General features: G+C 45.3%; 1 protein-coding gene and 1 pseudogene across 1 annotated transcript; one reads left to right on the forward strand and one right to left on the reverse strand.

The window, feature by feature from the left end:
* Nucleotides 1-471: 471 nt before the first annotated feature.
* On the reverse strand, nt 472-608 carry LOC120604185 (uncharacterized; annotated as a pseudogene).
* A 14,633-nt stretch (nt 609-15,241) lies between these two features.
* LOC120603348 (uncharacterized) lies at nt 15,242-20,168 on the forward strand. The gene is made up of 3 exons (XM_039863700.1): nt 15,242-15,252; nt 18,070-18,518; nt 19,813-20,168. The coding sequence occupies exons 1-3, from the start codon at nt 15,242-15,244 to the stop codon at nt 20,166-20,168; spliced, it is 816 nt and encodes a 271-aa protein (XP_039719634.1).
* The last annotated feature ends 6,713 nt before the right edge of the window (nt 20,169-26,881 follow it).

Raw genomic sequence — 26,881 nt, forward strand, 5'->3', positions numbered from 1 at the left:
ATATATATGCCCCCAATCCTTGTCAGTAGTGATAGACAGCTGTAGGTCTATTCAAAAGAGTAAGCTGCCCCTCTTTTCTCCATCAAACAAACTGCTTCCTGAAAATATGGCTTGCCTGTGGAGCCTTACTGGGCTCCTCTTCCCTCTCTGTTAAGAGGAAACCAGGTCCAGGGAAGTTCCCACCAGACCTGGGCACTCCATACTCTGTCTTGCAAGGAAGGAGTTTGGTTTTGCAACTCAGGATGCCTGCCTCTTCTGGGAGCGGTGCCTTATGCAAACTCCTCCTGCAATTCTGAGTCCTTGGGCATCTTCTGTGCTCAGCCTCTACAGTTTTGCCCCTCTTCCGCCTATTCTTTGGTTCAGCATTTCAGTTTTTTTTTGTTTTTGTTTTTTTAGGCGAGGCAACCCTTGGTTGACCTCACAGATTGCAAGGACCTTGTCAGTTACAATCCCTTATTTTTTTATTTTTTATGCTTACAGCACCTGGTTTTCCTAGGTGGTCTCCCATCCAAGTACTAACCAGGCCCGACCTTCCTTAGCTTCCGAGATCAGATGAGATCCGGCTTGTTCAGGGGATCGGGCTTGTTGAGGGTAGCATGGTCGTAGACAGCATTTCAGTTTTAATTGTAGACTATTTGAAAATGGATGAGTAGGTGGGCTGGCTGTTACATGGGGGGAAGGATTGGAGTGAAAGACGCTTTTGATTCGCTTGTGTCTATTTTTGCCTCTGGAATCCCCCAGACAACTCTTCATTTCTGTGTCTCACGACTTGTCCCAGGTAACCCTCTTCCTTAGATTTGTAGCCTGTCTTGTCTCACCCTGTTTTCCATTCTATTCTATCCAAGACACATCAGCAGATATTTACAGGGCATCATCCAAACTCCAGAGGTGGGTGAGCCCTGAGTTCTGCCCCCAGCGACCTCTCATTCTTCAAGGGTGATGTAGCTCTTCCTTCCTCCTCCAGGCCTCCAGTCCACCCCTTCAGGCTCAGCCTTCCTTCGGGCTCAGCACCACTGAGTCCTCACCAGCTCAAATGCTATCCATCGTTCCCCAGCTCTAAAATGCCAGGCATTGGATGAAGAAGATCATCATTCCCAGTCTCCATCTGCTCACTAATCCTTCTGCCCTTAACCCCCTCCTACCCGCATGGCTGTACTGGTTCTCTGAGCCCTGAAAATGATGCCATCTCTTATCCGTGGGCCTGTGCTGAAAATGAAACTAGTGTTGTGATAGTAGGTTGAGAGAATTCTTTAGGAGTAGTTCTTATTCCTTTCCTGGTTGAAAATGTATAATGTTTCAGCTTGGATTTTGATCACCCAGCTAATATCCAGTTACCATTTCTCTCTTATAGTGGGTATTGTGTTCAGGTTTGCACAGTAATGTTAAGCTTACCCAAATATTTTTCAAGATCACCCCAAATTTGGTGCTGCACAGAGGGAAAGCGGAGAAAAAAGCTCTGTGACAGTTCTTAGCACTTCTTTACCATCTTGGCCTTCAGATTAAAGTTCCTAAATTATTCACTGATGACAGGACCTTATAACGAGCTTCTTTCATATCTTGAGTTGAACCATATGACTTCAGTAAGAAACAATACCCTTTATTAAATTTCATAGTGTTAACAAAATGTAGTTAAACCTCACGGTGCTTCTATTAAATTTGATTTATGTATCTGAAGGCCGTATTTCCTCAATTTTAAACAAAGTGTTATAAAATAAAACTTATTTAGAAATATGGGTCCTTCTCATGCTGAAGAGTGAGAAAAATGTGCTGAATCTTCCAGTATTAACTTTAAAAAGCGGCAGCTTACAGCTGCAGGGCAGAACTCACAGGGAGTGAAAAAATGAAAATTAAAGTCAAATCTTGCAGAGTGTGGAAAAACGAGAATATGTACTTCTTTTTCCCTATTTTAAAGGAAGGAGAGTTTCATACTTTTTAATAAAGCCAGTCAACCAGTTCAACTTTCCAAAAGGTTGAGACGTATTTTATCAAGGTTTTAGCATAAAAAATATCAAATCCTAAGGATCAGAAATAAGCGAAAATCTCATTTAATGTGCTATGAGATGTATACACAATAGAAGACTGTATTGTCAAATTGTCAAATTGTGATCACCAAATCGTTGCATCAAATAACCAATGCAGCACTCACATGTAGATCTAAGGGCTCACAGAACAGAAAAGGTCCTCAGCACAGGGCGAGAGAGAGATAGCATAGGAGGTCTTCGTGACTCAGCTCAAAGTGAAAAGAATGGTTTCGAAGGGGGCAGGCATCAAGGGAAGAGGGATAGAGTTGTTTGCTTTCAATAAAGCGCGTTATTTGATAGTTCATTCATTGGTTCCATGTAAATGTATAAGTTTGATTAAAAAAAAAAAATCTAGAAAAGAGCTTCTTTCCTGACTATTACTCAGTGCCTAAGTCCCAAGAGGTTCAGGCCCCACCTGCCTGATCCTTACTAGGACAATTCTACCAGCAAGAAAGTCTCTAGTGCTTCCTAGAACTTCCCATAACATTAGTGGGTGTCCCCTCTGCTGGCCCTAGCTTTGGACAGTGAGGGCATAGGAACTTCTGGGCTCTCTCAGCCATGCTTCCTTCTGCAGTCCCCAGTCTCTGCACCTGAGTCCCTGGGGCCCACCTCTTCCTACCAGGGTGTAGTTGACCAAGCCTGGCTGCTGCACTCCATGTCCACCTGGACATTTGTGCCCAGCCACCAGCTTTCCTCCAGTGACTGAGGGTGGGGGGGATGGAAGTCAGACTGCTTGCCAAGAGATCTGAAACTTCCTTGACTGACCTTGCTGCGAAGACTCCCGGCAGGCTCTGCCTAGCGCTCAGACTGAACCACGGTCAAAGATGCTCCCACCCATCTCTCCCTCTCTGTCCCACTGGGGGTGAGACTCAGAGGTCTGACGGCTCTCCCAGCCTCCTACAGCTCCCTCATGTTCTTTTCACATAATAAAAATCCTTGCGAGTTTAGTCTGTTCTTGGTGTGTGCTTCTCAGAGGAGCTTAATTACAGAGACCCCCAATCCCCTCTTTTCCCATCGCCTCTGTCCTGGGTCCCGGTTGAGAGTCGCAGTTCACACCTCTCCCCTTCCTGAGGCGGGTCCCCCGCCTTAGGGCTCCGCTTCTCTGCGTCCCTGCCCATCACACTAGCTCATCTGGACTATCACTCTTGATGACAAAGTTAGATTGGGGGCCTCTAAGATCCTGGCAGAGGTGGACCAGGTAGTAGAACCTTGTTTTTTTCGTCACCATCGAAACCCCCCAGGAGCCAGTGCTAGAAGGCGCTTTAAAATGGCCAGGTCAGATGCACAAGGGGCGGAGTCAGCAGAGAGAGGGCAGGACAGCTCTCCTCCCCTCCCCCAGTGCTTCTGCGCAGGCCTCATGTAGGGCTCCTCACCCATGCGGGTCAGCAGGCTCAGGCCGCATCTTGACTCTGAGAGCTCAGGGGTCAAGAGTTGCGGGTGTGAAGTGAGGATGTCACTCTTTCTGAGCCTCAACATTTTTTTCTCCGGCACACTTGGGACACATCTTGAGTGACACCGGACAGATTAAGATGGGATAGAGAGAGAGGGAGGCAAGAGCTAGAAGAAAAGACCATAACTGGATGGGTCCCTCTGGGACAGGGAGTAAGGGCAAGGATAGCTCTAGGGGCATTTCACAGGTAGGAATAGCGAGGTGGCGGTTAGGCCGGGCTGCAGGGACGTCACAGGGTTCCTTTGTGACCCCCTCCCTCGGCGGAGCAAGACTTGGCCGAGGGAGCAGAGCAGGGGTAAATAAGAGGCTGGTTACCAGGGCCTGAGTTCAGAAGGGAGTCGAGGGACATGGACAGGTGGGGCTCCGGTCCTGCTCCTGCTCCCGGCCCCCTTCATTCAAACCTTCCATACCTTCCTCTAGAGAGGACTCCGACTTCCTCCCCTCTTGTTTCCCACTGTCCTCTCCTGGCCTGCTGATTCACTGGCTGCTCTCGTCGGAGGTCGGAGGGCAGGGTGGACCTGGCGGCATCATGTGAGAAAGACTTGCCGAGAGGGGCCCCCCCGCCCCATGCAGGGAAAGAGAGAGGGCGGGGCCTCCACTTCTCCGCTCCGCTGAGAACTCACAGATGTCGCTCCTCGCTCTGTCTCCAGTTGTCTGTCTGCCTCCAGCTTCTCGTTTTGGTCCTGTCCTTGGATTTCTTTAAAAATTACCCTGCCTCAAGGCTTCCCTTTTGATTTTCCTGCTCATCAATCCCTGAATGTCGCGTCTGCTGGCGGTTGCCAGGGCTGTTTCAAAGTCAAGATGACATTGGCGGGGATGTTACCTTGAGTTTCCTGGACCAGAGTGCAGGTGAGAAATGTGCCCTCGGGGAGAAAAAGAATAATCTCATCATGTCTATTTTGAAGATGGGGGTCAGGGGACATATGTCCCTATATCCAGTCGATGAGGGCCCAACAAAGACCATACTCTGAAAATTATAGCAGAGATTCCAGTGGTTTAGGAGAGAGACCTCGAAAGCACGGCCCCCATCTACCGGCATCCTAGCAATGTGTACCGCCTCCAAGGATTGGATCACTCACTCCTCAGAGGGCAGAAGCGCAGTTTTATGGCCTTCTTCACAGGTGTCCACCTGGGGAATCCCCAAGAACTGCTCTGCAAAAGTGCAATTAGATACTCACTGGACAGAGCACTTTGTCCCCTCACTGTACCTCTGAAATCATTTACTAACCGAACATACGTAAATCTGCCTTCTGTATGTGACTTCCTATGTGCCAGATATTGAGGTTGAAAAACAAAGGTAAGACTTTCTTTTCTTTAGGAGCTCACAGTTCATTGACTACACTACCTAAGGAAGCAATTGACTCTAATCAGAGACAGTGAGCACACAGGTGGAAATCCGGAGAACAAGGACATCAAGACCATTGAAATCAGCATAGCCTTCCTGGGGAGGGATACCTGAGCTGAGCTGAGCTGAGCTGAGCTGAGCTGAGCTTTGGAAGAGAAATGAGATCTTTAAAGGGGGCAGGGAGAAGAGCAGTCCAGAGAGGAGATTTGTGTGGCAATGGCCTCTCCCCTGGTTCTCTTCCTCCCTGCTCACCTCTCTCTGCTCAGCACAGCCACAGCGACTCCCAATCATGGCTCAAAACACTCACTGGTAAAAAGAACATCGTGGTAGGTGCCCCTGCCTTTTCTGACTCTACCTCCCTTCTCTGCCCTCTCATTTCTCATGTGTTATCCACCTACCCAACCCCAACTCTCCCAAGACAGCGGATTACAAATTACATTTTGAATCCCTCATTTGATTTGAATACTTTGAGTCAACATGGTGAACATACTTCTTGAAATCTGCGATGAGACATTAAGAAAAGTCTAAAACAGACTCTGCTCCTTAAATTCACTGGTGAGGAGAAAACAAAGGGACAATCATCCACATTTTGACTCCTGAGTTTCCGTATGCACCACTCAACACAATTTATTTAAAATAATGTAACAATTCTGTATTTCCACCAAACAAAATATAACTTTTTTTTGTATATCTGAAGACATTTTCACCCTCCAAAATGTTATCGTCCCTCAAAATCCATCATGGTTCCACTGAATATTCTGCTACCTGAAGACTAAATTATAAAATTAAACTTCAACAATTTGTATATATTATTATGGGAGGCGAGGAAAAGATAAAAACTGTGAGTATATACCAAAAACATACATATTATAAGCAAAGAAAAAAATATACAAAGCTACCATCATACTTGTACCTGCAATTTGTAATGACTAAAATCTGTGTCTTCCTTCTTTTCTGCATTCCCTATTTCCCCTGCCCTCACGCAAAACCTCAACTAGTCTCAGCCCTTTATCTAGAGGAGTGACCCAAACCTCCATTCTCAACGGAGTCCTCAATCATCCCGTGCCTTTCAGTTGCAGTAGTTTTCTGCTAACATTTACAATTGAGCCTAGAAGCACAATCTCCCCAGCGAATCCCCTGGGTTCCTAACAGAGCCCTCCTCGCTCCCAGTGGACAGCAGCAACTCTAGTACCCCCTGGAAATCAGAACCAATCACACTAAACAGTAAAGTAATCCCTTCTGATCTGTTGGTTCAATGGAATAAGGAGTCGAAAATATTAAGGTAGAAGTCTCATCTTCAGTTAAATGAAATCATTGCTATGTCCCCTGATATTAATCTGTTGGGGACTAGCCCTCGAAACTATCAGAACTCTTAAGTTGCTGAGACAAGATGCAAAAATTCTGCAAGTGGGTTATTAGTTGTAATTGTCAAAGGAGCCACATCCAGTTCTACCCTCGATTCACAGCCCAACGTGTTTTGGCTACTGGGACCACGCAAAATAATGATCTCTGATTCAAAGCATATACTGTCTCACATAAAACAGAGCCCATCCTTGTAAGGTGTTCTCTCCCAGCTGATGCCACAACTGAATGTAAGCCATTCCACATTCCAGTTAGGCCAGCCACTTCCAGGTGATGGGGGTGTGTGGTAACGACAGTTAATTCCATGGGTGTGAGCCCTTTGCTTAATGTCCTTTGCTGTGAAATGAGCTCTTGGATCAGACACAACAATGGGTAGATTGCCATGACAGTGGATAAGGCACCTTGTGAGTTCACAGATGGCATTGCTAGCATCATTACAGGCAAGGAAGGCAAATGTTTTGTACTTCAGGGCCACCCCTGCAGCGTTGCAGCTGGCCACCTTTGTGTGTTACCAGCTTATTGTGCAGACTTAACTGTAAACAAGGTTCAAGTGTTCTCCTTAGTCAGCTTGAGGGACACTTCACGAGGCCATAGGTGTGGACTGAAGGAGAGGAAGCTATGGACAAGACTTCATGTCAAAGGAATCTGAGCATCTGCTCATGTAATCTACTCTTATCATCCTGACTTAAATTTGATCTCTTAGATATCATTTCAATATGATGATAAATGCTTCTGCACATGCCCCACCTTATGGCTATGTGTGTTCATAATGGGAAGCTCAGGCCACAGGACTATCTGTTGTCCTAAAGTTAGGCATTCAGTATCTACTGAGGTCCCGTAGCAAAACAGAAGCTGTTCTGAAAAAGAAGATATGGATTTTCAAAAAAAAATTTTTCTAGAAATCAAGCTGTCATTCTTCTATTCATGCTGTGAGAAGCTCCATACATCAACTCTATTTGCCCTAAATGCTTTGAGTATCACTGAATCTACTGGATCGTAAGGACCAAGTTACAGAGCAGTTTGTGTTATAGCCTGAACTTACTGCATAGCCTCCTCTTTCTCTGGTCCCACTTGAAACTAACATCTTCATGAGTCTCTCTGTACATGGGTCAAAATAGTACACTCGGACGTGATATATGTTGCCTCCAAAATCCAAAAAGGCCTACCAAGAGTTATGTCCCTTTATTCATAGTAGGTGGTACAAAGTACAGAAACTGGTTTTTTGCCTTGGGGGATATCTCTACACGCTACAGACTACTGAACCCCCAGAAACTACACTCAGGTGACGAATCCATGGATTTTCATTGGCTGTATCTCCTACAATGTGGTTCACATATGTCTTTGTAAAGGCGGCTAAAGTACTTGTTACTTCCTGCTCATCAAATTCAATCAGCCTAATGTCAATATGTGGACCAGTGTTATGTTTTGTAGAATGTCAAGAAATCAATATCCCTGTAGATTATATTATGGCAGAGAACAGACTAGACCTAGCCCTGTGACAATGCTGTGAACTTATACTGTTACCACCACTAGGTATAAGCAGACTTTCTGGTGGTCCTTGCTAGTTGATATAAAGAAAAAGGCATTAGCTTGGTCAGTAGCTACATACAAGTTCATTTGCTCAGGTAAGTTTTTATATCTGAGCTTACAGTTACAATTAAAGTCTCTGCCTGATTAAGTTAACAAGTGCCCATAGTCACTCTTTAAAATTCATCTGAATTCTGTGCAGGCCAAACTGGTGAGTTAAATAGAGTAAGTAAGTATCATCATTCCTGCTTCTTTCAAGTCTTGGACTTTAGTATTAATCTGTACAGTTCGAGTGATGCCATTTGCTTCTGGTTTACTCTTGCTAAGAAGGGAAAGTTTGGGGGTCCTTCGTTTGTTAAGCATACATAAGAGGCAAGGCATGACTGATTTAGCCAATAAAGATACAAAAGCTACTTTTAGATTCGGACAGATTATTACATACACAGAAGGTGAAAGAAGGAGTAGCCAGCTTCCTGTAGTCATTGTCACACACACACAAAAGACAACGAAATGAGGGAACCACTGCTGACAAGCCGATTCCAGATCGCAGCAAGCAATTTTATATTCTGCAACTCTCTTCTGAGGGGGAAAGCCTCATACTTACTTCATCAGAGCCCAAGAGACAATGGCAGCCTCTCAGGGGGACATGTGAATAAGAAATGGCCGTCACAGAGCAACTCCCATCCTCTTGTGTTCCAGGAAAATCACAAGGTGTTCTGCTAAGAGTCAGATTACCTGTGATTCAAATGTTTGCCTGTGAAGCCTATCTGTATATGAGCAAAGGTGCCAGGGTACCAAGGTGGAGCCATTCCTCTATATGTCCACCCGTCCCCTGACCTTTCATATATCCAGCAAAGAGTTCTTGGTAGCTTAAGCCATTCCATCACAATGCTCTATGTAATTGCACCGATAGGGGCTTAGACCAAATCCATTGTCTGTCTTGGGCAACATTGGACCAGAGTGTCCATGCTATGATTCCCATTAGTGTGATCAGCTTCCTACTTGATAGTTCACAGCCAGACTCCCTATCTGGGCAAGTCAGTTAAATATGTCATTAACCCAGGTGCAGCATGAGGTGGTGGCAACTGTGCACTCCCAACACTGACTGGCCAGCAGGAAGTCCAGGGCAATGTAATTGTCTATTATCATTTGTGCTAGAGAGCTTAGAACAATCAGTAATTGGTGAAAAATATACAAAAAAAAAAAAAGTCTAATAATAATATCATTGTCCACAAAGTTAATCTTGTTCTGTCAAGTGGAAGCTATTCTTTTCTGGAGTCAATGGCTATTGGGAGGTGTCTGAAGAAGATCCTATATTGAGAGGGGGTAGTTTTGGGTAAAGAGGGTCAAATATATGGTGACAGAAGAAAATTTAACTTTGGGTAGTGAACACAATGCAATATACATAGGACACAGTATTGAATTGTGCACTTGAAACTTATATGATTTTATTTACCCAATAAATAATAATACTAATTTTTATAGTATTACAATTTTTATAATACTAATTTTAAAAAGTTGCCGATAAAAAATGATTCTATGATGGCCAGTAGTTGAGGTGGGAGTAGCGGTCTGAGTCAAACTGGCCAAATGCCCTGCGGACCATAGCTTAGAGTGAGATTATGGTTCTTCCATATACCTCTGACATTCCAGGGTCTAAGGCATTTTCTCCTTGTCCACTTGGTTGTCCCTCTCCTTCCAGGACCAGCTGATCAGTATACATAGTCCTTACAGCATCACTCCATCATGTTTGCAAGCCTCCCCGTGCCTTACCCACACCGTACGCCCAGACTCATCCCAACGTGGCTCGGCAGTTTTTTCCTTACTTCATACCACCCTAGAAAATCTCTCTTACCCCCGAAGAATGGGTCACACTGGAATCACCTTAGGATTTGTCACCTCATATTTCTGATTATTATCATGTCCATAATTGCCTAAATTCAGCAAGCATAGCCAAATAGGAAAAAAAAAGCACTAGATTAATCACCCACACCCAGGCTCTTTTTTGCTTTCCTGAAAATTCCAGTAGCTCAGTTTCCCAGAGGCGGTCATGGGAGAAAGAGCATTAGATGGGTTCTGTGGTTTGGGAATCTTACAACCAGGCTGGACCTTCTTCATCCTTCAACATTTTATTCCATTTCAGGGAATTCCTTCACTTAGAGCCCAAAATGCCTGCATGAAGAGTATGCTCCTCTGGGAGCTGAGCCTCTGTTGTCAGTTATCTTGGGCAGTTTCACCTTTCAGCATGCCCTATTCCATCCTCCAGTGGCAACTGCTGCCTGGCAGTACAGGTCTCATCAGTTTGTGGATTCCAGTGATGTTCAGCCTTGAAGGGTCCTTTCTCTTTGGCATCCACACAGGACACAATTAGGGGGGTTAGGTCCTGCGCTATACGCTGCCATAATGTTTGTTCCCGTAAGAGATGAAACTTTTCATCCACTTGTCTCACAACGTGGCAATTGCCCAAGAGCCAGTAAAATGTAACAAGGTGCATTTTGCAGGGTGTTTCTGGGGCAAGCATCACAGTCTGCCACTCTTCCTATTGAGCAAAGATCCTTTTCCATGCATGGTTTTAAGCAATTTTCTTTGGGGTCTATCCACCTTTCACTTAGCCAATGGATCTGTGATCCAGGCCTAGGTATCTTCAGGAAACTCAGCATGCCGAAGCCCCCAAGAAGCTTGAGGGCTGACACAGAACCTGCATCTGAAATAGCCATATTTGGAGAAATGAGTAGGCACTTTTTCATGTAGCTGTGAGACGTCACTGATGCCTGGTTTACTTTCCTGCAGATACCACTTCGTTAGCAATGAATGCTTGTTGGGCAATAACTACTTTGTTGGTGTTCTTATTTCTAACCCATCCCAGGATAGGGATGTCAGGGTCTAACAACATCGGCTGCTACTCTTAGCTTTTCAATGTCCATCGGAACTCAATAACGAGCAATGATTGTCTCTCAAATGGAGTATACTAGGTGGCAAATGGCAAGTACAGGTACTATCTCAAGTTGTTAAAATATATGACTCCTACAAATAGATAGTAAGCATATGTCAAAGTTTTATTTAATTCCTTAATGAGAGAAGTGAAAGGATGACCATGAGTTTAATTATTTATAGAATCAGAAGAAAAATTGCTAAATCTAATATAAAACATTATTGTGCCACAGAACAATAAAATTGCAGCCTTTGGAATTATTGTCTTTACCAAATATAAAGTCATCACAACTTATTAGTTTTCTATAAGTTTGCCTTTATCTATACTGAGTTACAAAACTTCATATATAAAACATTATAAAATTAATCATTAATAAGTCAATAAAGTTACATCCCTTGCAAAGTTGGATGATCTCCAAGAAACTTAATGAAAATGCTCTCAGAATACTATTTAAAGTTCACGTGATCATTTTTTTTTTTTGCTTTATTTCTAAGTTTTGGGTGATTTTTCCATACAGTAATTTAATCTTGAGCGATTCTCAAACACTTGCCTCAGGAGACGCATACAAGTATATTCAAAGCAGCATTGTCTATATCAGCAAAACTCAAGTGTCCACAGAGAGAATCACAGAAACATAAATTACAGTCATTACAATGGAGTACTTACTATCCATCATTTGAAATATATACTGTACAGTTACATATTCCTAGAAATAATCATATAATTGTGTCATTGTAGTAGACTGAGTTACAGCCTCCATGTGTGACTTCCTATTGTGCTATGGAGCAACATCCTTCTCAAGGCCTCTTGGTGGGCAGAGGAGAATTCTCCACTTATGGATTTCAAGCTAAGCCACATGACTTGCTTTGGTCATTGGGATGTTGGTGGGCATGACACAAGCTAATGCTAAAAATATGCTTGTCTAGATGGGCTTGCTCTTGTGCTCCTGCCTTTTGCCATGGGGAAAGAATACCTCTGACGCTGGTCTTAGAAGATTGGGAGTGGAGCAGGACTGGACCCAAACCACAAACCAGCTGAACCTGGCTCAGTCAAACCCAATCAACCCCTAGATACATGAATGAGGAATAACTGCTTATTGTTGTATGCTACTGAATTCTGGGATTGCTATATAACATCATTGGTCAATAGTTAACTAGAACAAACATATTATGTATTTGTAAATATTATCTTCAAGAACATGTATGCAAAATTCTAGATAGTGGTTATCATTAAGGTGAAGGAGATGTGATTTTGGGGAACACACAGAGACATCAGGATAATCTTGAGCAATTCTCAAACACCTGCCCCAGGAGACACAGGTATGTTGAAAGCATCAAAACTCAAATGTATTACATTTCTTAAACTGAGAGATGGATACACTGGTATTTACTAGTACTCTCTCTATATAAATTTTATATAACTTTGTTTGTAACAGTTGTTTTATTTTAACTAGGAAATAATGACTACATGCAAAATCCTTAAATAATAAGATATATAAGAGCCTGAGACACAACCCTGGGCTGTCCCCAATATGAATTCTTAAAAAGAGGAAAAAATATGAGCTATCAGAGAGTAATGAGCCCAAGAATTAATCAAAATTACTAAGTAATGAAAGAAAAAGAAGAAAATGTCTGAGAAAGAAAACTTACCTGAAAAGTAAGTCCACAAAGCAAGTTTAAAAATCAAACAAATATTTCAATCATTTTAAAAAACTTAGTGAAGTCAATCATGTCTATAAACAAGAGGCAAATGTAGAGATATAAGAGCTCAGAGAAGAAATATGAGGGTAGAAGCATTAAATAAATAAGAAGACTGGTGAAGTTCAGGGGGGAATATAGCTCAAATTGTTGAAAATGTTTTCTCCTGGGAGGAGGCAGAGTGAAAATGGAGAGTTCCTCATACAGAGCTATTTGATGTTCAAAACCAAGTGAATGTACAATTTCCATATTAAAAAAAAAATTATTAAAAGCACATTTTCCTAACTCTACCCCATGTTTGAGTCCCCTTGGTACTGTCTCTGTAGCAAAGTTTGGGCCTCCAGTGCCTAAAGGACCCAGTGTTGATCCAGGTGTCTGTCCTGTTCTCAACCTTCTAGCAATAAGTCTTCTCTCCAGCCAGTACCAGCTCTGTGTGCTGGGGCCACATCAACATCGGGTTTCTCTAAAAGATGCCTGTAGTCTCTGCTCAGTATATAACTTTGATCCTCAATCCCCCAGCCCCTGTTCTGACTCCAATGCTCCCAGTCCCACGGTCCGGGCTTTCGCCTCCAGGCTCCAGTCCCCGATTCTGTGGATCACATCTGGACATTCAACATGGAATAGGATGAGAGGGGACATGGCAGTCATGGAAGTAGCAGCAGGTGAGGTTTATTTACCATCACCATGGAAACCTCAGGCCACATATACTAGGTGGGGCTTAGGAGGTGGTCACGCAGCCCTTCTTTTGCCTCATCTTCATCTCAGTTCAGTGGGACCCCTGGACATTAAGGACCTCTGAGAAGACAGCCCTGTAGAGCTCTGTTTCAAATGTCAACCCCACTTCTAACTCAAAGTGTGATCCTCTGAAGAGCTTGAGCATCATTTCCTTCACTCGTAAAATAGGAATTAGCTCCTGACTCCACACAGCTCAGGGGGCAGGCCAAGTGGGAGTGAGAGAGAAGCCAGAGCTGGAAGGAGGGAATTTTCCCTCTGGAGCAAGCCATTGGAGAACATACAGCCTGCGAGAGATTTCGAGGATGAGTTATGGAGTGGGGTGGGGAGGATGTGAATGAGACGGGGACATCACTTGTAAAATTCTTAATCTTTTTAGTAAACCTAGTTAAGTTTTCTTCCCTCCTTTCTTTGGAAAAAAAAGGCCCTCTCCCTCAAATCCTGATAATTGCCCAAACTGGTGACTCATCCTCTGGCTATTGATAAGGGTCATCAGTCCATTGTTTGCAGAAATGGTGTTAAGTCAGACGGGGCCCTTAGAGTCTGATCTGGGAGGAGACTTTAGGCCAAAGGTTTGTTGGGTTTTTTTTTAACTCTTTTAAGAAATATATTAACCAAGCCTGTTTCCCTTTACTCACTTTATAGGCAAATCAATAATAGAAGTTAATAGATATATGATTTAAATAATAACTCTTTTTCCTTGTCTAGGGACTGAGATGACACTACAGCAGGAAACCCAAGACCCCACCCTGACTGAGGCAGAAGGGGAAAGAGCTCAATGAAACCCCTATAGGCAGGAACTAGGGCCATTCTCAACAGGAAGCAAATAGGAAGAGATCTGTCCCTCAACATCCATACTACTAATAAGGGGGTCCATGATTCTTAGAAAAGAGTCAGGCAGGAAAGTTAGGGGGTTTGGGGTCTGCCTGCAAAGACTCTGAGGTCATCCTATCCTAGAAGGGATCCACCCTAATCCACCCATAAGACAGAGAAATTTTTTTAACTCTCAGAAACAGATAGGCAGAGAATTAGGTACCAGTTTAAGCCAGTCACTCACACTTGCACAGTGAAGACCCTAATGACCTTCAGCTCACCTGATCCTCATTTTACCATCATTATAATATGATACCTATGCCCAGAAGTTCATTAATATCATTATAACAGACTGAATTCTGGGAACAAACATGTGCAGAAAGCAAAATGATGAATCACTGAGTCCTGTCAATCTTAGTTGTCAATGAAGGAAGCTCACCCCTCTAAGAAAAGTAACCACCCACAGCAAAAAGTGATAAAAACCTTGAAAGCTTTGTTACCAGGACTTTCAAGCCACACTTCTCTTGCTCAGACCCAGTTCCACATCTGGAAGTGTATTTTCCCTTCTAATAAAACTTTTCTTTTCTACTGTATTTCGGTGTCTTGCTCAATTCTTTGTTCGAGACATCAAGAACCTGGACAATGCACCAGGAGAGGATCCTCACTCTCCAGGAACATTAAGGTCTGATTGAGCCCTACCTGTGGCAGAGTGTTGGGGATTGGCCAGGTAGTTGTGAGGAAAGGGATTTAAGTCTGGGTTGCCAGTCCCAAGACTAGACAGAGTAGTCTGTACAGGAAGAGATGATTCTCTAGCTTCTGATACTTCTGAATCATTTTCCCCCAACAAACTTCAAATACAATTCTCCTGTGCAGTTGTGACACTTAGGTAGCCAGGAAAGAAATGGCTGCTTCAGGAAGATGAACTGTTGTAGAGATAAGGAAAGTGGCAGGTCAGGGTCTCAGTATGAAGCCTTAAAAATCAGGTGCAAACCCTCTTCAGGGGAGGTCCATATCTTACTGACTTCTACTGGGCCCTTAGATGAAAAACCATGACATCCACTGATCAAGAAGGGAGTATCCGTAGGAATTAAAATCGATGAGCAAAATGCGTGATCTTCATTGCCTAGTGGAAGAGAAAGAACACCAGAGCATGGAAGTGCCTGAGTTTAGACAAGTCGAAAGGATGCCGAGCTCAGAAACACCAAACCTGAAGAGACAATCTGTAGGGAAAATGAAGAGGACAGTTCTTTTAAAGCACATATGTTGAAGGCCATATGGCCTGAGGACCTATGGCTCAGCTAGATTTTCTTGAGGAATTCTGAGAGCCTAATTTACAGCCATTTTTTTCTGCTAGAATGCACCATGAAGAGAAGGTACTGAATCAAGAATAGAATGAGTAGGAGTTCACTTGCAAAAGGATTAGAATATTATCACATTGGCACCAAGAAATATCGAAGCTTCACCGCAAAGGCAGGAGACCTCTCATGTGTTAAAGCTATACGGACAGAGAAGATAAGATCGAATTGGTGTTGGCTGCACCACCCATGTCTCTCCCGGCAGTTTTGTCTGAAGCCTCAGGAAGCCTGTAACGGTCGTTTTTACCTTTTGGCAGACTCCATAAAAAGTCAACATCAGGAGATCAACAATGGATTTAGCAGAAGCTCAAAAATGCCACCACAAAGACAAAAAGGGGTTAAAATATAGATTATGACAAAAAGACAAACCAGTAAGGAAACTTTTGAAACACCAGTATGGCTCATCCAAAGAAGCAGATTCCAGGAAAGAAAGACCAGGAAGAAGCGAGCTGCAGCTCTCAGGGGAGCCGGGGCACTGGAAGATAGTTACACTCTAAGACCCCGTGAACAACCAGCAAAGGAGCCAAAAGGCAACGGGAATGGAAGAGAACGGAATAAATGAGAGCAAGAGAAATACGTCAATGACCAAAGCCTGTGATGCCATCTCCAGGATGATCTGGGCATGAAACCCTTCCAGAGAGAGGTCCTCAAACCCAAATTCAGTGTTCGGGCCGAGACTGACACTGGCCGGGTCCCCGCCACCCGTCATGTCATGTTCCACCTGCAACAACCTTCTCCCCTTTCAGTGAGACGTGCTTAGATTGAACTTGGGTCTGAAGATGGGCCTTCACTTTATCTCCAGGTATTTATATCTTGATTATAAATTAAATGAAATACATTCACACACTTTCATTTCCTGTAATTAAAACTGAACGAGCACACCGATAACCTCACCTGGTGAATCTCACTTGGGACTTGGGCCCACAGGACATGTCAAATGGACAATGACTTGGAGAGTCTGGAGGGAATTAAACATGCCCAGCAGGGTGGCTATGAAAGAAAGCACTGGATCTTCACCTTGTTTGTTCGTTTGTTTTCTATGGTGACACTGGTTAACAAAATCTAATAAGTTTCAACTGTACACTTTAACAGTAAGGCATATATATGTTTACACTGTATGTTCATCTCCCATAGTTAGATTTCTTTTGTCACCATGTATTTGACCCCCTTTACCCTGTCTACCACCTCTCTCCCCGCTCCCCGCTCCCCTCTGGTAACCACTAGTCTATTTTCCATGACGAGTCTCTGTTTGTCCTGTTTATTCATTGCTTTCAGATTTATATCACACACATGAGTGATATCATGTGATTTTCAACTTTTTCTGTCTGGCTTATTTCAATTAGCATAATGATCTTGAGGTCCATCCATGTTGTCGCAAATGGCAGTATTTCATCACTTCTTATGGCTGAGTAATATCCTATTGTATATGTGTACCACAGCTTCTTTATCTAATCTTCTATTGTAGGGCACTTTGGTTGCTTCCATACCCTGACCACTATAAATAATGCTGCTATGAACATCGGTGTGCAAACATCTTTTTGGATATGGGTTTTCAAGTCTTTGGGGTAAATACCCAGTAGAGGGATTGCTGGATCATATGGTCAATCAATTCTTAGGTTTTTGAAAAACCTCCATACTGTTTTCCATAGTGGCTGTACCAATTTGCAGTCCCATCAACAGTGTATGAGGGTTCCTTTTTCCCCGCATCCTCTCCAGCATTTGTTATTATTTGTCCTGTTGATTATAGCCATTCTAACAGGTGTGAGATGGTATCTCATTGTGGTTTTGATTTGCATTTCCCTAATAGCTAGCGATGTTGAGCATCTTTTCATATATTTGTTGGCCATTCATATGTCCTCTAGGAAGAAGTGTCTGTTCAGATCCTCTGCCCATTTTTTTGATCGGATCATTTGTTTTTTTGTTGTTGTTGAGTTGTATGAGTTCTTTCTATATTTTGGATATTAGCCCTTATCGAAAGCGTTGCTTGTGAATATATTTTCCCATTCAGATGGTTGTCTCTTTACCTTGTTTTCGGTTTCTTTTGCTGAGCAGAAGTTTTTTAGTTTGATGTAGTCCCATTCATTTACTTTTGCTTTTACTTCCCTCGCCTTTGAGGTCAAATTCATAAAATCCTCTTTAAGTCCAAGGTCCCTGAGTTTGGTTCCTATGTTTTCTTCTATGCGTTTTGTTGTTTCAGGTCTTACATTCAGGTCCTTATCCATTTTGAGTTAATTTTGGTGTGTGGTGGTAGACAACAGTCTAGTCTCATTCTTTTATAGGTGGCTTTCCAGTTTTCCCAGCACCACTTATTGAAGAGGCTTTCCTTTTTCCACTGTATGTTTTTGGCTTTATTGTCAAAAATCATTTGCCCATATAAACATGAGTTTACTTCTGTACTCTCAATTCTGTTCCACTGGTCCGTGTGTCTGTTTTTCTGCCAATACCATCTGTTTTGATTACTATCTCTTTATAGTACAATTTGAAGTCGGGCAGAGTGATGCCTCCAGCCTCATTCTTTTTACTCAGGATGGCTTCCTTCACCTAATTTGACCTGGAGACTGGTGCATGAAGTGTCCAAGGGTGGCCAAGCTCTGAGAGGTCATCCTCTCCAAGTCTCTCCTGGAAGCGAATTGTAAGGAGTATCCCTCACCGAGAGCCCCAAATGCTGCCCTGGGTCTGTGCACAGAGCTCAGTAGACACCCCAGCAGGTCAGTGGAGTCAGGTCTGTCACTATCGCCCTGTTGAAGAGGAGAACAAAGGCACAAAGAGGTGAGTTAAACTTGCCCAAGAGCACACAGCCTGCTAGCAGGTGGCCCAGCTGGCCTTTGAACTCAGGCATCTGAAGAGCATCATCTGGTACTCCTGGTTCCTTGGACTTCTTGCCCTTCCAGCTCTCTGCCTGCTCTCACACTTCCCCTGGGCCTCACTGCTCAGGAGGAGGAGAAGGCTGAAACCTGACACCTCAAAATGGACCCAGCTGGACCGGCAGGGGTTACTTGCAGACTCCAGGTTTCTCTCGGAGTCCAGGCCCTTTCTGGGAGCAGGACGACACAGCGAGTCCTGCTGGGCAGTTTTCACGAGGAGCCGGAAGGTACAGAATCTCCACAGAGTCACCGAGTCCTGTGCTGTTCCAGATGGGTGGTGGCGAGGTCACCCACAACCTCCCTCAGCACTGGAACCTGACCTTGAAGCCACATGGAAACGTGGGTCCCCATTCTGGGAGAAGGGAGCCAGCCATGGAGCCACCTCCTTCAGCTGCCCATCTCCACCACAGAGGAGCCCAGGTGAGTGCTTCAGGCCTTACCTGTGCACTGGAAACCCTCAGAGGAGTGGGCAATGCAGGGGAAGCCTGGTGGACCCTCTGAGGGAGTGGAGCCTGGTGACCCGACTGCAGTGCCTGCCGTTACTTCCTCTGAGCCTGTCAGCCCCAGGTCCAGTGATGTGTCTGGCTCTCCGTGTGGCCATGGCTCCCGCAGCAGGTGTGGGCCTCTGTGCTGCCTGTGCTGAGCTGAGAGGTGTTGGGGGAAGGTGCTGTTCCCGTCCTTTCCCCAGGGGAGTGTGTCTGCCGCGCCAATGGCTCTGCTCAGGGGCAGCGGCCTCAGGAGGAGGAGGGCTGGAGCAAAGGGAGTCATGGCCGATTGCTAGAGAAGAAAATGAACGAGACGTTAGTCTCTCTTCATGAAGCTCAAATAGGAACAGGAGACATTTGCTGGGCGTTCGGCGGTGTGAGCCCCGTTCTCAGGGTTCGTCAGCATTCCCATCTTACTATTGCCTGGTTCTGATGAAGCTGGTGTGTGAGCCCCCTTTGCCCATAATGAGGGTACCCACTCTGCTCTCTCCTATCCTTTTATGCACTTTTTGGGGCCCAGCCTCCCTATGAGATTTCTAGGCAGTTTCCTGTCCCTCGCCTTCCACCACACCCCGCTCCCCACACACACACCATTGTGCAGCTTCCACAGGCTCATTATGTCCAGGGAGAGGAGGTGTCCCGACAGGGAGGCCCCAGAACATTCGTCCTCGATATGCTCCATGCAGGACCCCTGCTCCTGCTGCTTCTGGGCTGCAGGGAGGAGAGCATGGCTGTCTGAATGCGGGTGTGTCCCAGTGCGTCCCTTACCTGTGTGTGTGTGTGTGTGTGTGTGTGTGTGTGTGCGCGCGCGCTTCTGTGCGCTCCTGCTCAGCAAAAACCTCCCCTTCAGCTGAGTGCCCAGGTGATTCTTCAGGTGAGCCCAGGAGACTGTTTTCGTGGGCCCGGGGCACTGCACCTACCACGCCCGGTGGCTCAGGGGCCTCATTTGTGCTGGTTGTGGCTCCCTTCGCTCTCCCACTCTGCCCAGAGACATTTCAAATGGGATCTTCCAGCACAGAGGACAGAGCCCTGTGTCGCCATGTCCCTGGATGGCTCCCAGGTCACCACTGCTAACGGGACACCTTGTGCTTGCTTAATTCCTTTACATCAGCCACTGGCCTGTGTGGGGTATTCCCGGGGGCCAGGCAGTGCTCTAAGCCGATGACAGTAATTAACTCCAGATCCTGACTTATTTCCATGGGTAATGCCATCCTCACCCCCACTCACAGATGAGGAAGTGGGAACACAGACAAGTGTCATAAGTGCCCAAGGCCACAGGGTCCGCATTGAGGGAGCTGGTGTTGGAGCCCAGCCGTCTGGCCCAGAGCTGACTTTCAATACCACGATCCTGTCTCTTCTGTGTGGACCACTGAAGCCATTTCGAGAGCAGGGTGAACACTCGGATCCCATCTTCACCAAGATCGGTCAGGCGGCTGGTGTGAGGGTCAGATGGAAGCATCTAGAACCAGACCTCGGCCCAAGTCATCTTCACCTTCCTGCATCCACGGAGCCTCATCCCCTCCCAGACCCACTTCCTAAGCCAGAGATTCACAAATTCGGCCTCTCTGGAGCCTGGAGATCCTGATTGCAGAAGGGCATTTCCCCCCACCCCACCCCCGCCCCAAAGCTCCAGCTGTGCTGATTGTTCTTTCCATTGAATGAAATGGTACAAGTGGTAATATTTTCTGTGTTGCTTGTTTTTCTCTGGTGACTTAAAAACAGAACCGTGTGTCTGACAGCCAGGAGAGGAACAAGATGACGCCCTGGGAACCTGTCTGAGCATCAGCGGCCTCACCAGACACCCAGAGGTGACGATGATTTGGGCTGTCAGGAAAGAGGCAGCTTCCTCCTGGGGCCACACACCAGTTCCAGGGCCCCCGATGGATCAGCAGGAGGGTGTCCATTCCGGGGAGTGGGGAGCCCCTATAACAGGATGAGGCTCAGCTGCTCAGAATGGAACTTTCCTGCTGGCTTGTGATTTCCTGATGGGGGAGCTGTTCCCGGCATTTAAATATAGGGAAACAGAGGCACAAGGAGGTGATGTCACCTGCACAGGGTGGCTTTGTTGTCATGTCAGAATCTGGATGTGGCCCAGGTATATTAAGCCTCCTGCAGCTTGCCCTCCAAGGGCACATTTTGGAGGTCAGCAGGTGAGGGCACTAAAGTCCTAACTTGAGCTCAGCACCAGGAGTCCCCATCCCGGCCACGGCTCCCACGGCACCTCACCTGTGCCCCAGCAGGAAGAGGGTAAAACCAAGATCAAGGCTCAGACCATGATCTCCAACATCAATCATGGTGTGTGTTCTTCTGACTCCTCTGGAGACAGGCAGCCCCTCTCGGCCCCAAGAGCTCAGATCCCAAGATCCTGCCTTAATCCCTGTGTCCAGAGCACCTGCTCCTACCTTCTCCCAGGTCCCCAGCCTGTCCCCAGTCTGCTCTGAAGGACGTCTGCCCTCAGGTGGCGAGAGGAGGTCTGGCCCCTGGGTGATGGCCTGGGCCAGGAGGCATGTTCATGCTGTACACAGCCTTGTTGCATGCTGTCACCTCTTGCCAGGCAGAAGGTGACTTTTTCCATCCTCACAAGCTCTTCTGCCCACCTACGAGCAGCTAAGTGTCTGCACTTCTCCAAGGCCCAGATCAGGGACACACTTTGTCCCTGAGTGGCCTGTCCTGCTAACCGTTTGCCTCCTCTCTGACCAGGAATATTCCAGCAACTGCCCCCCGACTGACTGAGCTTGGCTCAAAAAGCAGTCTTGACTCACTGAGATACTACTTGGAGGCTTTGTCAGTTTAACTGATTCTGTCTCCAAGGAAACAACTGCCAGATGATCCTGATTGGCTGAGAATGTGGCCCACCTGACCTACTGATGGCCAATCAGTAGTGACCAACTGCCGGTCAGACAGTCAGACCCTGGAGGTGGGAGGCTGGACGGAGGATGGCTGGGGGCAATGTCCACAGGCTCAGCCACTCTCTAGACTCAGGCTCCTCTCAGGCTCAACTCTGCTGGCCCTGCTGTGCTCAGTGTCAAGCCACATCTACACAATTTTCTTATGTAGGGCCCAATGAATTCATGAAGTCCTTGAAAATATATTCACCCCTGTAGAGAGGACATATAGTAACAGCCTAGATCTCAAAGAGGATGATTTTAGATCTCCAAGATGTCAGGTTGCCTCTCAAAGGCAACCCCTGAGGAAGATCAGGGTGTTATCAGAATAAAACTTGACAAATCCCATTTTGCTACAGAAGTTCAAGGTGGCATAGAGGTATCTTAGGGAGACGCCACCCTCAATGCCAAAAATCATGATGAATTGTGTCTCTCAAAACCCATATTTTGCAGCCTGACTCCTCAATGTGATGGTTTTTGGAGTTGAGGCCTTTGGGTATGATTAGGTTTAGATGAGGTCATGAGGGTGGAGGCCTCATGATAGGATTAGTTTCCTTATAAGAAGACACATCAGCTTCTTCTCTCTGCATCACATGAGGATACAGGGAAAAGATGGCCATCTACAAGCCAGGAAGGGAGTTTTCACCATAAACAGAGACCTCCTGGGCCTTGATCTTGAACTTTCCACCTCCAGAATGGTAAGAAATAAATTTCTATTGCTTGAGCCTTCTAGTCTTTGGTATTTTGTTACAGCAGTCTGAACAGACTAAAACATCTTTTTTCCTATATGTGCTGAAAATTAGAGAACTACAGTTTTTCACCACTAATGCTCTCTAACGCTTACATTGAGCAACTAAATAGTTTTGGTTAGGCACTGTCGATTTCAGTAATTAATTCATATAGATATAAGTGTTTCAAATAATTTGGGAGCATCTGTTAATAAGAGTTCTCATTTGCTGAGGCCCTGTGTTAAGTGTTTAGTAGGGATTATCCAGCCCAGTCTTTACAATCACCCTGTGAAAATACCCATTTAGCAGATGAGGAAACTGATCCCAGAGAGATGAAGCGATTTGCTCAAGCCGACTCAGCTAAGGAGAACTAGAACCAAGATGAGAATCAGGATTGTTGGCTTCAGAAACCACTGCGTTATAAGTTTTGCTTCTCTTCTGCAAGGAAACTAGATGCTAATTGCTAATGATTGTGACTAGTTCCTGTCCAGTGAAGGAGAGATCACTGGATCCATTCCAAATATGCTCTGCTCAGCCTTCTCCTGTTGGGAGAGGCCCAGGGACCAGCCTGACACTCTCCTGGAAAGTGAACATTTGGAGTAATCCTGATTTGGAGAGCTCCTGGGACTGTGGTCAGTAAGGAGAGAAGGAAAGAGAACAAGGCTAGAAGAGAAGGGAAGACAGGCAGGAACTGGTCATGCTCTGTACCTCCATCCCATGTCCTTGCCCCTCCCCACGTCAGAAATCCCATTCCTCCTTCAGAACTCAGATACTGGCTTCCCCAGAAAGACCTCCTGGATCTCTGTGGTTGACACTCGTTCCTCTTGTCTCTGTATCCCCCAGCCCTTTGTTCACTTTTGTCTTGTCTTGACCACTCTGGCTCTGGCTCTGAGTCTGGTCAGCTTGCGAGCCTATCTCACCCAACAGACGTTCCATTCCTCAAGAGCCTGAACGAGGCCTTCTTCTTTTGGATTCCTGCAGCTCCAGTCGCAGTGTGACTGACACACAAAAAATAGTACTGGCCAGAGTCAGTTATTCCAGGGATGCAGTAAATGTGTCTTGTACAAAGTGGGCACCTGGGCGCTTTAATGAGGGAGGAGCACGTTCCAGAGGAGCCGTAAAACGAACGCTTTGCATCTCAGTGAATTAGAATGATTGCTATACGATCGGCCACCAGAGGGCGCTCCGAGCAAAATGATCCTGAGACCGCTCTTCAGCCCTTCGACTTAAATCTTCCCGCAAATTCCAGAGTCAGTGCTTTCCAGAGACAGGGACACCTAAGTCCCAAGCGGCTTGCCAGGATCTCAGTGCGTAGGCGTTTACAGTTTGCATTTCCCCTGGGGGAGCAGAAAGGGGAGAGTCACCAAATCGATAGCCTATTGTTTGCTGGCTGAAGAATAAGACCGGATAAAGGCAATGCAGTTAGTGCAAAGGTATCACGAGCCCTGATCTGGTCCCCGCTTTACCGATTTCTGGAAGTGTGACATTTAGAAAATCATTCTCTCCTCTGGGCCTGGCTTCCTTCTGTAAAATGGGCTCTAGTTCTGGCCCGTTTGGGATGTCATGGGCTCTTCTAGCCCTCCTCGGTAATGGCTGTGCAATTTAGTCCACTTGGAAGCTTAGCCCCCTTCTTTCTGCCCCTGTTAGAGGGCTGCAGTCATGGAAATCAGCGCTTGCTGCACTAGGAACCGCTAATGTCTTGGACATTCCATTCCCCCAGATCTTCCTGAGATGACCCATGCACAATCAGAAAAGTGAGACATTCAGAAAAGCAAAAATAGCCTGGAGTATCATTCAGAAGTGAGTCTAAAATGAGTACATGCAGAAGGAAACTATTCATGTCAATTCTTCCAAAACACAAAGATAATGGCATAGGCTGTAAGATTCACCCTTGTGTATAAGGGTAAAGCAATGTGCAACCGAATGCAGCACCATTCAAGATGGGGCAACTTTGGGAGGGAGGCAAGGAAGGAGAGCAAGAGAGAATGAGCTGTTTTTGTCACATAAGAGAGAGACAGATGGACGGATTGCAAGCATCTATGGCAAAATATCAACTCCAATAAATCTGGTTGGTTCTTAAATTGTTTGCTGTAATCATCTCTATGTTTGACATATTCTTTTAACTGAGAAGGAAAAAAATGATTTAAAGTTATTTTTAAACTAAGAGAGAGAGAGCCCACCAGCTCCTCAGAACATATCTTAATCTAGGGTAGGTCTCCCCCCTCCACCCCAGCAAAACTTTCCATAGATGAAGGCATATGTTCGTAACAGATCGTATGCTTCTGGGGCCCAGGTGGTGTGAAATAGTCCTAAAGAATGGAGATCAGCCCTCACTCTGGACCTAACCAGCCCTACAGTGCCTCAAATCTTTGGAGCTTTGTTTTTCACATCTGTAAAACAGGGAGAGGCTTGTCCTATTTACTGTACCAAGTTATAATACACATTAAATGAGATGTTTGTGCAAACAGCTTGAAATTAATGATACAAGCAGGTAAACAATGATTATTTACTTGCTAAGCTATGAATCCCAATGTCTCATATATTATAACATTAGCATCAACAACAACAAAGGAAGAATGAAGGGAGGATGAATAAAGCAGTATGGAGAGAAAGAAAACAAAATTACCGATGAGAGGAAATAGCTGCTCTTCCTGGATCCCGACTCGACTCGACTCGAGGCCTGCCTTTCGAACTAAAGGAAATTATACTTTGTAAAAAATGATCTCAATGGTTACTGTCATTAGAATTAAGAACAACATTTATATATCTAGCCGCAGCAAGTCCATGGTATTTCCTATAAAAGCCACAGGGCTTCAATGTTCAGAGTTTAAATAATAAGCATAGAGATTCCACCAAAGAAACACATATTAAGTATCAGTATAAATAAACTGAAAAAAAAAAGAGAGAGCGAAACACGAAGCTGCTCACTGCAGTGTTTCCAGCTGAGACTCTCTTCTGCAGATCCTGGGGGATTGACGTGAATCGGACAGTTTCTTGAGGATTGGGCTAAACCCTACAGGTTGCAGATTTTCTGGGGTAGGAACAAGTCAGTTTCTATTCTAAAAACCTGGCACCACCTAAAATCCAAACTTATCAACAGAAGTGTCGCAGGAGGATTGTTAATGGTATAAACAAGATTCACCCACGGAGACCTTCTGACAGTTGACGCCAGAGGCAGCAAAAAGCAAAATGTACAGTGGGTGGCAGTGCACTGGCCCCTCACAACTCTTCTTATTGGACCTGTCTTCTGCTCAGTGTCCCTCATTTCTTGCACCTCACTCCATGCTCAAGGATCCAGGGTTCTCTGCCTCTCTCAAGACATTCTTAATATTATCAGTTTATCTACACCATACTGTTGCAGGTAATGTCCCTTTCAGAAGGACCCCAGAATTCAAAGAGGTTGCTTGAGGAATGCAGCATGGTGAGGTACAAAGATTTTGCCATGACAGAAACCTGAATTGGGGCCCGAATTTCTATATTTCTATATGTGGTAGTCATTCTCAACAGCAGCCCACAGTGGACCTCTTGCCCTCCTCCCCCGGCACCACATTCTGGTATTCACGTCCTTGCTAGGTCCCTTGAATATTGATTCAGGTCTGGCACTAGGTGACAAATAGAAAATGGTGAAAGTGGCGGTGTATGAACTTCGAGACTAGGTCACAAAAGGCATTGCAGCTTCTGCCTTGACCCCTCGGATCCCTATCTCCAGGAAAGCCAATCACCACTCTGTGAGGATACTCAGGCTGCTCTGTAGAGAGACCTACAGGGAGAAAAACCGAGACCTCCGGCTAATAACCAGCACCATCTTGCCAGCTTTGTAAGTAAGTGAACCCTCTTGGAGGTGGGGCCTCCAGCCCTAGCTGACCCTTGAGTGCGACATTAGGAGAGACCTTAAGTTTGAACTACCCAGCTGAGCTGCTTCTGAATTCCTGACTCGTCAAAACCATGAGATTGTTGTTGTTTTAAATCCTAAATTTGGGGGCAATATGTTGCATAGCTGTATTAACAAGAACTTAATCTTCCTAAGTACTGGGAGCGTTTGGATTAATATTCATTTGGGAGACACCTGTACAGCTATATCTGTTAAAATATTTAACTATTTCTATGCTACTTTGTAAAGAGCCCTGTACTTGAATTAACGTGATCTTGGATTGCTAGTTCCCCAACATCCTTTGCAAAAGCAAGTCAAATCCTCTTCAGAGGAAGGTAGCATTATTTTTGGCTGCAAACTATTTCAACAAATATTTTACAAATACCATGTCTGGCACACAACCAAAGATAAAGTGACACATGGTCAAAAGCAGAATTTCTTAAGCACCGATATCATCACCCATGGCTTATGTGTTAGGAAAATTAAGCATATGATAGTAATTAATTCAGTGTGGTGGTGGAGAGAGAGAAATAAAAAGCTGGGAGGGATAGGAACGGGCCTAATGAAAGAGGAAAGAGGCTTTCATTGCTTCTCAAGACTGGGACACAGCTCTGGAAATGGCAGAGAGCAAACCCCTCTCCTTGCTGTTCTCCAGAAGGTAGCAGGACCTCACAAGGGGTGCCCAGGGACCCCTAGAGTCCAGATTCTCGTTTTTCTCAAAAGTCCTATCTCCAATATGGGCTGGAGAATGGCAAAGTTGTTTCTTCAAGGTGGCCCAAACCATGGAGCCGTGAAAGGGACCAAAGTATTTAGA

Source organism: Pteropus medius, unplaced genomic scaffold, assembly GCF_902729225.1.
Source record: "Pteropus medius unplaced genomic scaffold, Ma_sr-lr_union100, whole genome shotgun sequence".
NCBI lineage: Eukaryota > Metazoa > Chordata > Mammalia > Chiroptera > Pteropodidae > Pteropus > Pteropus medius.